At 48.5% G+C, this 15,170-nt stretch overlaps 1 protein-coding gene across 3 annotated transcripts in view; it reads left to right on the forward strand.

Annotated features, from left to right (window-relative positions):
* Positions 1-4,584: 4,584 nt before the first annotated feature.
* Positions 4,585-15,170, forward strand: part of SNAPC4 (small nuclear RNA activating complex polypeptide 4) — a 31,162-nt gene continuing 20,576 nt past the window's right edge. For 2 of the 3 annotated variants that reach the window (XR_013225756.1, XM_077305012.1), the window contains exons 1-9: positions 4,920-5,095; positions 6,926-7,096; positions 9,677-9,802; positions 10,065-10,143; positions 10,337-10,418; positions 11,538-11,642; positions 12,775-12,847; positions 12,998-13,162; positions 14,496-14,643. Coding sequence is in view for 2 of the 3 variants with exons in the window: in XM_077305012.1 (XP_077161127.1) it covers positions 4,979-5,095; positions 6,926-7,096; positions 9,677-9,802; positions 10,065-10,143; positions 10,337-10,418; positions 11,538-11,642; positions 12,775-12,847; positions 12,998-13,162; positions 14,496-14,643 (1,066 nt within the window). In the remaining variant the exon portion in view is untranslated. Of the gene's footprint in view, positions 4,761-4,857; positions 4,896-4,919; positions 5,096-6,925; positions 7,097-9,676; positions 9,803-10,064; positions 10,144-10,336; positions 10,419-11,537; positions 11,643-12,774; positions 12,848-12,997; positions 13,163-14,495; positions 14,644-15,170 lie in introns of those variants that run through there. The other variant, XM_077305013.1, reaches the window with a different exon arrangement.

The following is a 15,170-nucleotide window of genomic DNA, read 5'->3' on the forward strand; positions in this document are numbered from 1 at the left end:
GGGTGCCTTTCAGTGGGAGTATGTGTAAGTTAATGCTAGGTTTTAAAGAGTATCTTAGAAACCTTCGAGCTGGAAAGAACCCCAAGGGTCATCTAGTCCAACCCACTACACAGTGTAGGGAATTAAATCCCACCCCACCCCCAGTGACCCCTGCTCTATTCCCTGAGGAAAGCAAAAAAAAACAAAAAACACAACAAGCTTCCAGGATCTCTGGGGCAATTTAGCCTGGAGGAAAATTCCTTCCTGAGCCCAAATTGGTCGTCAGCATTCTGAGCAAATAAGGGCCACGTGTTAAGCAGTGGATCATCCCTTCCTGATTACCTTCTCACAATCTGCCTAAATTCATAGTAATAGGATCAGCATTGCTGTCAAACTGTCATCTTGCCTCCCTTTCAAAACCTCCAAAGGAGAGCCCACCACCTCCTGAGAAAGCATGTTTCATTGAGGAATTGCTTTAACTGTTGGGAAGTTCTTATTAATGTGTTGTTAGGTGTGAAGTCATGTCCGACCCATCGCGACCTCATGGACAATGATCCTCCAGCCCTTCCTGTCCTCTACCATACCTCAAAGTCCATTTAAGTTTGCACCAACTGCTTCAGTGACTCCATCCAGCCACCTCATTCTCTGTCGTCCCCTTCTTCTTTTGCCCTCAATCACTCCCAGCATTAGGCTCTTCTCCAGGGAGTCCTTCCTTCTCATGAGGTGGCCAAAGTATTTCAGTTTCATCTTCAGGATCTGGCCTTCTAAGGAGCCGTCAGGGCTGGTCTCTACAACTGACCGGTTTGTTCACCTTGTAGTCCAAGGGACTCGCAGGACTCTTCTCCAGCACCAGAGTTCAAAAGCCTCAATTCTTTGATGCTTGGCCTTCCTTATGGTCCAACTTTCACAGCCATACATTGCAACTGGGAATACCAAAGCCTTGACTAGACGCACTTTCGTTGGCAGGGTGATGTCTCTGCTTTTTAGGATGCTGTCTAGATTTGCCCCAGGAGCAAGCGTCTTTTAATTTCTTTTCTGCAGTCTCCATCTGCAGTGATCTTGGAGCCCAGGAAAATAAAATCTATCACTACCTCAATTTCTTCCCCATCTATTTGCCAGGAATTGAGAGGGCTGGATGCCATGATCTTCGCTTTCTTGATGTTGAGTTTCAAGCCAACTTTTGCACTCTCCTCCTTCACCCGCATCAAAAGGCTCTTTAGTTCCTCTTCGCTTTCTGCCATTAGAGTGGTATCATCCGCATATCTGAGGTTATTGATATTTCTCCCTGCAATCTCGATCCCAATTTGTGACTCATCTAACCCTACCTCTCATTATGTGCTCCGCATACAAGTTAAATAGGCAAGGCGAAAGTATACAGCCTTGCCGAACTCCTTTCTCAATTTTGAACCAATCAGTGATTCCGTACCCAGTTCTCAGTTGCTTCTTGACCTGCATATAGGTTTCTCAAGAGACAGATAGCACCGTCAATGAAGTAGAAGTAAATGTTCTTCTGGAACTCCCTAGCTTTCTCCATGATCCAGCGTATGTTGGCAATTTGATCTCTAGTTCCTCTGCCTCTTCGAAATCCTGCTTGTACTTCTGGAAGTTCTCAGTCCACATATTGCTGGAGCCTAGCTTGTAGGATTTTGAGCATAACTTTGCTAGCATGAGAAATGAGTGCAATGGTGCTGTATAGAATCATAGAATCATAGAATCATAGAGTTGGAAGGGGCCATACAGGCCATCTAGTCCAACCCCCTGCTCAACGCAGGATTAGCCCTAAGCATCCTAAAGCATCCAAGAAAAGTGTGTATCCAACCTTTGCTTGAAGATTTCCAGTGAGGGGGCGCTCACCACCTCCTTAGGCAGCCTATTCCACTGCTGAACTACTCTGACTGTGAAAAACTTTTTCCTGATATCTAGCCTATATCGTTGTACTTGAAGTTTAAACCCATTACTGCGTGTCCTTTCCTCTGCAGCCAGCAGAAACAGCATCCTGCCCTCCTCCAAGTGACAACCTTTCAAATACTTAAAGAGGGCTATCATGTCCCCTCTCAACCTCCTTTTCTCCAGGCTGAACATTCCCAAGTCCCTCAACCTATCTTCATAGGGCTTGGTCCCTTGGCCCCAGATCATCTTCGTCGCTCTCCTCTGTACCCTTTCAGTTTTATCGATGTCCTTCTTGAAGTGAGGCCTCCAGAACTGCACACAGTACTCCAGGTGTGGTCTGACCAGTGCCGTATACAATGGGACTATGACATCTTGTGATTTTGATGTGATGCCTCTGTTGATACAGCCCAAAATGGCATTTGCCTTTTTTACCGCTGCATCACACTGCCTGCTCATGTTTAGTTTACAATCCACAAGTACCCCAAGGTCTCGTTCACACACAGTGCTACCTAGAAGCGTATCCCCCATCCAGTAGGCATGCTTTTCATTTTTCTGACCCAGATGCAGAACTTTACACTTATCTTTATTAAATTGCATCTTGTTCTCATTTGCCCATTTTTCCATTGTGTTCAGATCTCGTTGAACTCTGTCTCTATCTTCCGGAGTATTTGCCAGTCCTCCCAATTTGGTGTCATCTGCAAACTTGATGAGTAGTCCCTCCACCCCCTCATCTAGATCATTAATAAATATGTTAAAAAGTACCGGGCCGAGCACCGAACCCTGAGGTACCCCGCTACTCACCTCTCTCCAGTCTGATGAAACACCATTGACAACAACTCTTTGAGTGCGGTTCTCTAACCAATTCCCTATCCACCTAACGATCTGAAAATCCAGATTGCAGTCCTTCAACTTATCCATCAGAACATCATGGGGAACCTTGTCAAAAGCTTTACTAAAATCCAAGTAAATGACATCAACCGAATTTCCCCGATCCAGCAAACCTGTTACTTGGTCAAAAAAGGAAACTAGGTTGGTCTGGCAGGACCTGTTGGAGACAAATCCATGCTGACTTCCTTGGATCACCAAATTGTCCTCCAGATGTTTGCAGATCGCTCCCTTTAATATCTGCTCCATTATCTTCCCCACAACAGAGGTCAGACTCACTGGTCTGTAGTTTCCCGGGTCATCCTTCCTCCCTTTCTTGAAGATCGGAATAACGTTTGCTCTTTTCCAGTCCTCCGGGACATCTCCAGCTGTAGTTTGAACATTCTTTGGTGTTCCCCTTCTTTGGGATTGGAATGTAAATTGACCTTTTCCAATCCTGTGGCCACTGTTGAGTTTTCCAAATTTGCTGGCATATTGAGTGTAGCACTTTTACTGCATCATCTTTTAAGATTTTTTAATAGTTCAACTGGAATGCTGTCACCTCCACTAGCTTTATTGTTGCTCAGACTTCCTAAGGCCCATGCAACAGAAACTGTTTCTGGTGCAACAGAAAACAACTGAATCCATTCCTCAGTGACAGCCTTTCAAATACTTAAAAATGGCTATCATATCCCTTCTCAGTTGTCTCTTCGGACTGCACATAATCAACTGTTCAGACTTTCTTTGTAGGATTTGGTTTAGTTGGTAAACAGCCTTGGTCAGTTTCCTAGAAAAGCATCAGAAAAAGTTTCTGAATTAATTTGGGTTTGAAAATCTCAAAAGCAGAGGCTATGTAGAGTTGCTTGTAAAAATCTGTGTTAAACATGCAGACCTAAAAACAATTTATTTCACTCTATTAGTTTATCAGATTTGGTGCTGAGAACCAAAATAAGTGGGAGAGCTCAGGAATGTATTGAACTATTTAAAAGCATTGTGAATAAAATACAGATAATATGAAACATTTGGAAGCCAGAAGATATGGCCCAGTGACCACCTCCTCTCAGGAACCTGATTCCACAGGGTGAGAGACATTATGAGAAGGGAGTGGCTTCTAGTAGATGCCAAGAGGGCAGAGGAGCAACCAGAAGACTACAATTGGTTGGCTCAGAGGAGCGGATAGGGAGAGACGTTCCTTCAGCTTTGTAGGTCCTAGGCTACAAAAGCCTTCCACGCTTGTAACTGGCACCTTGAACTGAACTCAAAATTGCCAGCTAATGTGTCTTGAAGATGGATCCACACTGTGACCCTTTCTTCCCCTTCCCATCTTCAGACAACCTGATTGGACCAACCCAACTGGACAGCAGCACCAGAGCATCCGCTCTGCACGCCAAAGGTCCCCAAGTTCAGTCCCCAGCCGCTCCAGGTTGTAAAGGTCAAGCAGCAGGTGATGTGACAGTCTGCGCCTGGCCCCCTGGAGAGCTTGAAGTAGTCAAGCGGCCACCTGTTCAATCACCTTGCTCAAGAATGGAATATTTTCTTTTGACTGGAGGATAGGCGTCGAGATCTCCTGGGCCCACAGTCGAAGGGGACACACGGCCACCCGCCCCTAAGACGCCATTCCCTTCTCTGGAACTAGAACACAGCGAGGGCCCCGCCAGGCGCCCGCGAGACCGACCCGGTTCTATTCAAGGGATGCGCTTTCGTGCGCATGCGCACGAAAGCGCATCCCTTGAATAGAACCGGGTCGGTCTCGCGGGCGCCTGACGGGGCCCTGCCGCTTCCCACTTGAATCTGCTTCGGCGCTAGTCGACCTCAGGGCAGGGGTCAATCAGTACCGCGCAGTTCCCTGGCCCGAGCCGCGCACTGAACAAGCGGGGAGCAAACCCGAGCGCCGCGGCTAAGGGGCGGAGGCGGCTTCGCCGTTGCCAGGCAACCACGGCCGGCGCAGAATCTGACGTCGCTTCCGGACCCTGGGCGCGCAGGCGCAGACGCAGGAGTAGCCATGGAGGTGGCGTCGGGTGGGCCAGGTGAGTGCCGCTCTGCTGCGGGCCAGGCGGAGGCGGGCTGTTGATAGGGGTGGCTCTCGCGGTCGCTGACCCCTTGTCTGTCTCCTTATCCCCGCAGAGGACGGCGAAGGTGATTCGGACGCCTCCTCCGCGATGGTGAGTGACCCTGTTTGTGTGTGTGTGGGGGGTCATCCTGGAGGCTCGGCCCCCGGAGGACAGTGCCTGGTGCTTACACCGGGATGGGCACGCATCACCTTCCCGTGGCTCGGGCCGTGGCTGAATCACGAGCGGGATCATCTCTCTCTGTAGCCCGAATGATGGTCGGCTTGTGGGTGGAGAGTGTACCTGATGTAAAGGTAAAGGTAAAGGTATCCCCTGTGCAAGCACTGGGTCATGTCTGACCCTTGGGGTGACGCCCTCCAGCGTTTTCATGGCAGACTCAACACGGGGTGGTTTGCCAGTGCCTTCCCCAGTCATTACCGTTTACCCCCCAGCAAGCTGGGTACTCACCTGATGTAGCCTGCCCTATTTGGACCTTTGGGGGGGGGAGGGCAGGCATCCAATAGGGAGAGGCCACTCCTCCACTGAGGGCCAATCCCAGCTCTTTCCCTCCTCCATGCTATTTCTGGGCACTTGGGAGGAGGGAGAGCCTGCAGTGGGTGGGTAAGCTGGGGGAGAGGCGAGCTGCAGTCCACAATGCCAACACAGGGGCACCGCTGGCCACCTGGCACACCCCAGTCCCAAGGCTCCTGGCCGCCAGCATCAGCGCTGGTAGAAGAGGAAGAGTTCTTATATGCCACTTTTCTCTACCAGGAGGAGTTTCAAAGCACCTTACATTCGCCTTTCCTTTCCTCTCCCCACAACAGACACAATGTGAGGTGGGTGAGGCTGAGAGAGCCCTCAGATTCCTGCTCAGTCAGAATGGCTTTATCAGTACTGTGGTGAGCCCAAGGTCACCCAGCTGGTTGCATGTGGGGGGAGCACGGAATCAAACCCGGCTCACCAGATTAGAAGTCCTAACACTATACCCAAGATGGCCCTCGTGGCTGGGCTCCATGCTCCAAAGCCTTCTGGCCACCAGGAAGCAGGGTAAGCAGCCAGATATGCTCCCCCATGGACATAGCACCAGCCCTGGTGGCCTAGCCGCTGTGCTCTGTAGGAGTCCTCCTGCCTGTCATCTCTTTGCTTCTAGTAAACCTGTATGAACCAGGAGGTTGGTTCATAAACATAACCTGTTTTTGACCCCTGTTTTCTGCTTCCCACTGCTTTTTTCAGGGAGCAGAAAGCAGTGATTTAAATGGCTCACACGGACCAGTATTCGGCTTATCCTCATCCATCCATCCATTGTTCATCTTAATATTTGTGAAACAGTCCTGGGGGTGGAGAGTGTCCTGTCTGTCAGAATTGGAATAGGGTCAATCAGGGTCACTAGTCCCCTGGGTCCTAATGCCCATTGTATTCCTGGTTGCAATGGGCTTTCTTACTTGGTATAGTTTGGTATAAATAGCTCAGAGCTGTACTGAAGAAAGCCCCTTTCATCAGCTGGGCCATGCGGAGCAAATGGCTCCAAGTGTCTTAACTGTTTAAAGAGGCTTTCTTGGGCAGCCAGTCTCTATGGCTTTAAACAGCTGAACCCCGTGGAGCCCTATTTCCTATCTAATCAGCTGAGTGGACAGGAGTAGCCTATTCCTGCTGCTCAGCTGTTTTGGTACCTTTCACAGGGGCAAGAGTTTAAACCATTTTGCTCCCTGCAAACCTCTACAGAATGCATTAAAAATTCCTAGACGTTTGTGGCCAGGCTGCAGTTCATGGATCATGAACTCGGCAAAATTTGTCATGAACAAATATTGATTAGCCAGTTTATACCCATTCCTAGAGCTGAGGTAACTCTGCCATGTTTCTTGGTTGTTGTGAAAGTGAGAGGTGGTTCATTGCACTGTGCAGAATAATCATGGGGTTGAATCTTTCTTTAGTGAGATGAGAGCTCAAATGATTACATTTTCTTGTGCCTGGGGATAAGGCCAGAGGGGCTAACAGCCAGTGGGGAAGGTGGAAAGTGGTTAGAGAGAGTGATCACCTATTGCATTCTCCACTCACTTCTCTGAGATGCTTGTTGAATTCCTTGTCTGCTTAAATATGAGGGTTTTTCCCCTCTGTGTTTGTCTCCTCATCTCTTCTTTGGTCAGGAGGTGAGTCCAGATGGGGGGCAAGACAGTACAGATGAGGACAGTGAGAGAGAGTTTGACCTTCCCGAAACTCCAGAGACTTGCTTGCAGATGAACTTGGTCTATCAAGAAGTTATTGAGGAGAAGATCAAGGAGGTTAATATTCTGCTTTCCCAAAACAAAGAACAGCAGGTGAGCAAAGTTTGACCTACTTTAAGAATCTGTTGAAGTGTTTTAGTGACCGGGTGGGGGGTGTACTGGAGAAAGCAGGACTTGGATGCAGCAGCGATATGAGGATAATTTCATGTTGGGAGCAAGAAGCAAACACGTTGCCACTCTCGTTAACTGTGTCAAAAGGTTCTGTTGGTAACCATAAAGCAGACAGTAATTATCGGGGAAGGATGTTGGGAGGTATGATCCTTCTACCCATTTTTCCTGTACATTTGGGGTTTTAAATTTAGCGTTCAGGTATAATATAGGGAAATAAGGCCTCTGTTTTCCACCACTAAAGGAAGAGGTAATTGGATACAACTCTTGTTTGCTCTGCAGGTGAGGCACCTGCAAATTAATTACAAAGCCTTAGGAAACCCTGTTCCCTTCAGTGCTTCCTGCAGGTTAGACCTTCTGTCTTTGTGGCTTCTACTTTGTTGTCACTTTTAAATGCCAGAACATCTCAGCCTTGTGGAGTCAGCCTGTAGCCAGATACCTGTTAGCACCACCAGTGTTGGAGGCTATATTTCTGCAGAGGTTTGGTGTCGTGTTTTTGGAGCTGCTGCTGAATTAGTGAGGCCTTCGCATCTGAGGTTCTGGCATGCAGTTCTTGGCTGTGTTCAGGATGGTTTCAGTAGTGGGGCCTAGTTGCACTGCTGTTGGTCACAGCCTGAAATATCCACAGGTCCGCCAGCAGCTGTACAGGGACCCATTTGAACTTCACAGGTACACCCCCCTGCTCCTCAGGACCTTGTCTGCTGAGAAGGAGATCTGCATTTTCCAAAAGGAATCTGTTGCTCCAAGAACCAGTCTAATGAGTTTTTAATGTAAAGTTTTTCCTTCAGGACTCATGTTGTAGCTTGGCAAGCCACAGACTAGGGGTCTACCTTCAGGCAGATAATGAAGCCTTTGTGGTTAATTTGCAGATGTCCTGGTTTTGGAGGCATAAACCATTTGAAGATACTTCTCAATTTCCTGCCCCTAAGAAACTCTCACAGTGAGCCTAATACTTCACTCTCACTGCTCTTGGCTTTTTAATAGAGATTGGGAGTGTTCTGAAATGTTCTCTGCTTGCCCTCCTTTCCTTCCCAGCCAAGAGAAGCTGATCACCACGCAGAACTGGTAGACATCACAGAGAGCCATAACAGCCCTCCCTCTCAGAAATTGCTTTCTAATATTTAAGTGGAACCTTCTTTCCTGTAATTTGAATCCATTGCTCCTAGTTCTTGCCTTTAAAGCTGCAGTAAACAGTTTGGCCCCCTCTTCAACATGTCTACTTTTTACATAGTTAAACGCAGCTATCCTATCACCCCTTGTCCCCCTCCAAGCTGCAGACCCCCAAATCTCAACCTCTTCCAACCCCTCCATCACGTTAAACAGTTCTCCCTTCACAGCTAAAACAGTTCTGCAGGGCCTGCAAAAGGGAGCTCTTCCACCAGGCATTTGGTTGAGAACAGGTAACCAGCAATATCTGGACCTTTTTGCATTGTTATACTCAGTTACCTCTGTTATAGTTTGTTATTGTTATTGTGAAAAGCTGAGTTCCACGTACTGTTTTCTGCATTTTATGTAAACTGCCCTGAGCCTCAGGGGAGGGCGGTATAAATAAAGCGCTAAGGGCAAGTTGGGATGAGAAAGGGGCGGGTGCCGTCCGTGATAAAAACTCGGAGGGGCGAATCAGGAGTTGTGAAGCCCTTCCGAGTGTCATTCGGGGGCCACGTAGCCAATTGCGCAGCTCCCCATTGGCTACTTTGCCCGCCCCTCGGATCTGCGCTCCGGCGAGGCACCCATCCTCACCTCTGCACTCCCGCTCCCTCAAAGGCTTCGCCGGTGGGAAAGGAGCAGGCCTGCTGCGGCGCACCTGATTCTTTCCTGCTGCCGAGGCGCCCAACATGCCCAGCCTGGGGGGGGGAGCCTTCCCCCCAGGACGCGCTGACAGCCCTGACCGCCACTACCGCGGCCAGCCGCCTGCCGCCTGCCATCAGCGGCCTGCTGGAGGCCGCAGCCGATGGCGCTGCCACCTGGGGAGGGGCACCTTGCACCCCTCCCGAGCCGACCTCGACGCCAGGACTCCCCAGGGAAGCACCTGCCCGCCGCGGCGAAACGCCGCCACTCCACCACGGGTTCCCACCACCCTGCACCCTGAAGATGGTTATCAGATGGTTATGTTTAATGTGTTCATATGTCCAGAAGAGCACCCTGTTTCGCTGCATCTCTTGGACCAAGTGAATCTAGTGTGAGCAAGTAGTTGGTCCTTTCTCTTCTCTCTGCCTAATTTGTTGATCGATGGTTTCTGCAGTCACCACCTCTGTGTGCCAGCAAGCCCCATCCATTTTCTGTCATTAGTGCCAGGAAATGGGCCTGGTGGTCTTGCCACTGAACATGGTTCTTCAAAAATTGTAGCCTAGCCAAGTGGGCAATGAGTGATTTGTCTAGCACTGTCAGTTACAGCTATTAATTTGTGTGTGATTTTTCTTTTGGAATGTAGACCTTCTGATTCTCTTCCAAGCCAGCCCTTGATGTGTCATTTTGATGTTCTCCTTCGTTTTTTGTTCATGTTAGGAAAAGCTCACCCGGGAACTTGCCAGGCCCAGAGTGGCGAAATCCAGTGATGGGAAAGCATTGCCAGCGAACGTGTTTCTGGGGCATTTTATGAAGCCATATTTTAAGGACAAGACATCAGGAATTGTAAGTCTAAGCGGTGGGGTACAGGCCTGTGTGGTGCTGTTATCTTGAGAGTTGGGCAGTCTGCTTATTTGAATCATAATTAGGAGGACACCTTTCAGGCAGGCTCTAATTGCCCCTAGGCATCCTGGCCAGTACTGATTTTGGCATTCTTGGTCTGGATCCATGCCTGATTCTGAATAGGCATGCTTAAAGAGGTGGGGGATGACCTTGAAGCTGAGAACTATGATGGAGAATTGCATGGTTTGTCTGATTCTTCCCCCAGGGTCCTCCTGCCAACAGTGATGCCCGAGAAAAGGCAATGCAAGGCATAAAACCTTTTGGGGATCTGACCACTACAAAATGTAAGGGAGGCTTTAAGGTTCTCAACAGTTCCGTTGTGGACCACTCCCAGTGGGGAGATGGAGTGGGCCCGTGGTTGGTGGAGCACACAGGGATGAACAGAGTTTTTCCAGTGGCCCCTTACCTGGGACGCCCACTAGAAGTGGTGTTTGACAAGGTGGCTTCTTTGAGCCATCGCTATTCTTCCTTCCCCAGGGAAGAGCCGAGAGAAGCTGTTGCTGCGTCAGTCTGTGGTCAGTGATCATTTGCAGCGTCTGCTTCAGCCGAAGCTGTTGAAGTAAGTATGAGTCCCATGAAAAGATTCTCATTCTAGGAATCAGGAAGGGAGTCACAACAATTGTGTCTAAATCAGGGGTAGTCAAACAGCGGCCCTCCAGATGTCCATGGACTACAATTCCCAGAAGCCCCTGCCAGCATTTGCTGGCAGGGGCTTCTGGGAATTGTAGTCCATGGACATCTAGAGGGCCGCAGTTTGACTACCCCTGGTCTAAATCTTGGGGGGCTGTCCCTTCTAGACTGCTCAGCTGGCTTATTGGCATAAGGCAAAAGGAGGTCAGTACTGTTCCCTGAAAAGCCAACTGTCTGACATGTGGAGAGAACAGCAGCAAGGGGGGGGGGGGGAGATGGACAATAGCAGCAAAAAGTAGAGGCTTGACAATAAAGTGATATATATGTGCACTTGGGGCTGTGCTCCCTCACTGAGCTGTGGCCCTTTTGGCATTCCAGAAGTGTCCAGTTTTAAGGGACCCTCCTCAGTTGGGTGGCACCATCCCTGATCTAAGAACCCTTCCACCCTGTCCGTCATATTGACCCAGGCAGATCTGTTATTGCAGATCTGTGGATGCCAGGCAGGAATACCCTTCTGGGCATCACCAAATCTGTGCAGGTCTGAGAACAACTGCCCAGAGTTTGTGATTGTGAGAATGGACTGAATCTGCTAAACTGGGGGAGGTAGCAAACACAACAGAAGACAGAATCAAAAGACAGGATGATCTAGAAGTAAGCTAAACTGAATACAATGAAATTCAATAGGGACAAATGTATAACTATAAGTAGTTATAGGTACAGCATTTAGGTAGGAAACACTTGTCTTGGCAGTAGTATGTGTGAAAAGGATCTAGGAGTCTTAGTAGACCATATGTTGAACATGGTGTGACTTGGTGGCTAAAAGGCAAATAGTATCTGTATCAAACGGAGTATTTTGTGGGCTGTATCAAACGGAGTATTGATTATGTGAAGACACAAGGGGGTGGTAGGTTGCAGTGGATGAGCGATAGGGTTGTGAATGTCCTGCACAGTGCAGGGGGTTGGACTAGATGACCCAGGAAGGTCCCTTCCATGATTCTATGCTCTCTTTTTTGCATTTGGAGTTGTTCACAGCAATGTTTCTGCACAGGCTTGAATATCTGACTGACAAACGGGGAAGAACCCAAGATGAAATGGAAAAGCAGATCTTGACAAAGCAAATCCAAGAAGTTGAGCGTGAAATGAACACAATTGAGTAAGCAGGAATGGCCTTTGCACAAAGTGAACACGTGGGAGTTGGGGGACTGTGCTTGTTTTTATAAAGCTGTTTCTGACAGTGCACGATCCCACAAGATTTCCAGCGCTTCGACTGCTGAACAGGCCCTGGAAGAGTAGCTGGAATGATGCAGTGACCACCTAGCTGTTGGGCAGAATTGTTCACTGTCTGGCCCACCCAGCCCTTAGTGTGCCCCAGTCAGGCAGGGGACCTCCATGCTTGTAAGGGAAGCCTTGGAGACTCATTAGCAGCTGATCCTTCCCATTCCCCACTGAGCTAGCCCTGAGGATAGCATATCGAACATGGATCCAGATACCCAACATGTCTCTCTAACTGGAAATCAGTATTTTAGATTCCTAGCCATTGGGGCACATTGACATTTGTTTCCTGCCATTTTTCAAACACTACAAGGAAGAAGACTGAAAATCTGTAGTTAGCAATAAGGGTAGTTGCAGGTGAAGCTCCATGGGAATGTTATGGTGTTCTTTTTGAAAACAGAATAAGGGTTCAGCAAAACCTGGTTTCTTGAAGTTTCCCAACATTTAAATCTCAGTCTTGATGCTAATTTGGCTTCTTAAATGCTAAGGGTTTATTAAAAGTAGATTTTTAAAAAACAGAATTTTGCAATTGTGATATATTGCTTCATGTAAACCTCCACTTCTTATACTTTGTGGCCTGTATTTGGTGTCCTGTGCTTGCGCCATGTGTACATCTAGAAAAAGACTCTTAGAATAGTGGTTTAATGGAAGAGTATTCTACTCCCCACTGAGCCTCTTGTGGCGCAGAGTGGTAAGGCAGCCGTCTGAAAGCTTTGCCCATGAGGCTGGGAGTTCAATCCCAGCAGCCGGCTCAAGGTTGACTCAGCCTTCCATCCTTCCGATGTTGGTAAAATGAGTACCCAGCTTGCTGGGGGGTAAACGGTGATGACTGGGGAAGGCACTGGCAAACCACCCCGTATTGAGTCTGCCATGAAAACGCTAGAGGGCGTCACCCCAAGGGTCAGACATGACTCGGTGCTTGCACAGGGGATACCTTTACCTTTACCTTTATTCTACTCCCCAAGAAACATAACCCTGCCTCGCTTTTTCTCCTCCCCTTCCCCCCGATCTAGACAGCTGCCAGAGGAAATTTTGCTAGGAAACAGACTTGAAAAACATGACTGGGACAAGATTGCTAATGTCAACGTGAGTAGCACAGGAGGAGCCTGCCTTGCCTGGGCCTCCTTTGTGGAAAGGGGGAATGCCTGCAAATTCTCCTTTCTTGTGGTTGTTCTGGATCAGGAGAGGAAACCAGATGTTTTATTCCCACTTCATCTCTCTCTGGTGTGTTTCTAGTTTGAAGAAACACGCAGCGCAAAAGAGCTGCAGAAGTTCTGGCAGAATTCTGAACATCCCAGTATCAACAAGAAAGAGTGGAGTGAGGAAGAGACTGAGAAACTCAAAGAAGTTGCTGCCAGACACAAATGCCTCAACTGGGAAACGATAGCCCAGGAATTGGAGGTAAGGACGTGGCTCAGGTGAAATCACTTAGCTGGGAGTCCAGAAGCTGCTGTGACTGTTGTGGAAAGGTGGTTGTGCAAAGGACTCTCACACAGGAGACGGCTTATCACCCTTTGTCCTTGTACCCTCTGTGAAGTCTCAACATCTGTCCCTGTTTCTCACCTCTCCGATCAAAGAGCACCCAGGGAGTTTCTCAGGAGAACTTTGCTCAATTTCCCGCCTAAAGTGTACGCCAGGGGTAGTCAAATTGCAGCCCTCCAGATGTCCATGGACTACAATTCCCAGGAGCCCCTGCCAGCGAATGCTGGCAGGGGCTCCTGGGAATTGTAGTCCATGGACATCTGGAGGGCCGCAGTTTGACTTCCCCTGGGGTACCCAGACCTCCCTCCCCCCCTTTACGTATCTCCAGGTATAAAACCTCTTAGTCCTAGAGGCCTTTGTCTCTGTCAAAGAGTTTGTTCTGTGAACTTTCTGTGCTGTTTAACTGCCTGCTTGGATATTCTTTGAATAAATACTCTTTTTGTTTTCTGCACAATCTGGGTCTTGAGGATGTGTTATTCAAGTGACCTCCTTCGGTAGTGAATGCCTTGGGCTGTTTTCTTTAAGAGAATTTTAAGCGCAACTTGCTTTTCAGCAGATAGCTGTAAAACAGCTAGATTTGAGCCCAGATGCAATTAAAGACCAACAAGAATTTGGGAGTTGAATCTTGGGAGAGTCCAGCTTGGTGTAGTGGTTAGAAGTGCGGACTCCTAATCTGGTGAGCCGGGTTAGATTCTACACTCCCCCACATGCAGCCAGCTGGGTGACCTTGGGCTCGCCACGGCACTGATAAAGCTGTTCCAACCGAGCAGTAATATCAGGGCTCTCTTATCCTCACTCACCTCACAGGGTGTCTGTTGTGGGGAGAGGGAATGGAAGGCCACTGTAAGCCACTTTGAGACTCCTCCTCCCTCCTCTTCTGAAGAAAGGAGCTTTGACTTTCATAAACTCATAACCTGAAAATCTTGCTGGTCTCAAAGGTTTTGCTGGGCTCTATTTGAAATGTAAAGGGCTATGTGGACTATGAGCATGCTTTGGCAGTTGCTGCCAACCCGGCATAAGGATCTTCGCTGGGCAATTGGAGTTAGGCTGCAGCAGCCATTTTGTGCCTGCCCCTCTGTGTCAGAATTCCAAAGACACCTACAGGCTCAAAAAGGTTGGGGACATTTGTGCAGCAGCAATGTTCAGTCTGTATATGTGCCATGTGTTCTGTTGACATCTTTTGCACCTCACAGCTGTCACTTGAACAGCTGCTTCTTCTGCCACTTTCCTCTTGTCTTCTGTTCCTCTACAGACCGAGCGAACTGCCTTCCAATGCTTGCAGAAGTTTCAGGCAAACAACAAGGAATTCAAGAAGAGTGAGTGGGCCCCAGAAGAGGACCAGATGCTCTCGCAGCTGGTGCAAGAAATGCGGGTGGGGAGTCATATCCCATACCGGAAAAGTAAGCCCCTGCCAAAGAAGTTCTGTTTAGTACTGTTGCAGCACCTTCCCTCCCAAATTCTGATCTCTGTATTTGTACTTCTAGGCTCCTCTTTTATGCTCTCGGGAGTCTATAATGAGCTCTCTCTTCCTGGCCTCCATATTAAAGACTCTAGCTTCTTTGGAGGACCTTTTGCTATAGTGTGTGCTTGAGTCACCTGGCTCAGTTGCTCAGTGCCATATGCCCACAGGGCCCTCTCCTGTTGCAAGGCCCTTGGGTAGGTGGAATGGAGGCCTGTCTGGTTCTCAAGGCCTAAATCCCTTTGCTCCTTCAAGTCATATTACAGTAATAGAGATTAGTGATGAGTTTGTCTATTTTTTTCTTAAGTAGGCCCTTTTTGCTGAGCAAATCAGGAGTATGTCTGGTTCCAAGTTGTGCTGCCAGCAGGTTCAGCCAGAGGGGAAATAATGTTTTTAAAAAAGAAATACTGATAAACTTGGGAAGAACCCTATTATTGAATATTTTCTCATTTAGAATGACTAAGATGT

The sequence above is a fragment of the Paroedura picta genome, chromosome 12, assembly GCF_049243985.1.
Source record: "Paroedura picta isolate Pp20150507F chromosome 12, Ppicta_v3.0, whole genome shotgun sequence".
NCBI lineage: Eukaryota > Metazoa > Chordata > Lepidosauria > Squamata > Gekkonidae > Paroedura > Paroedura picta.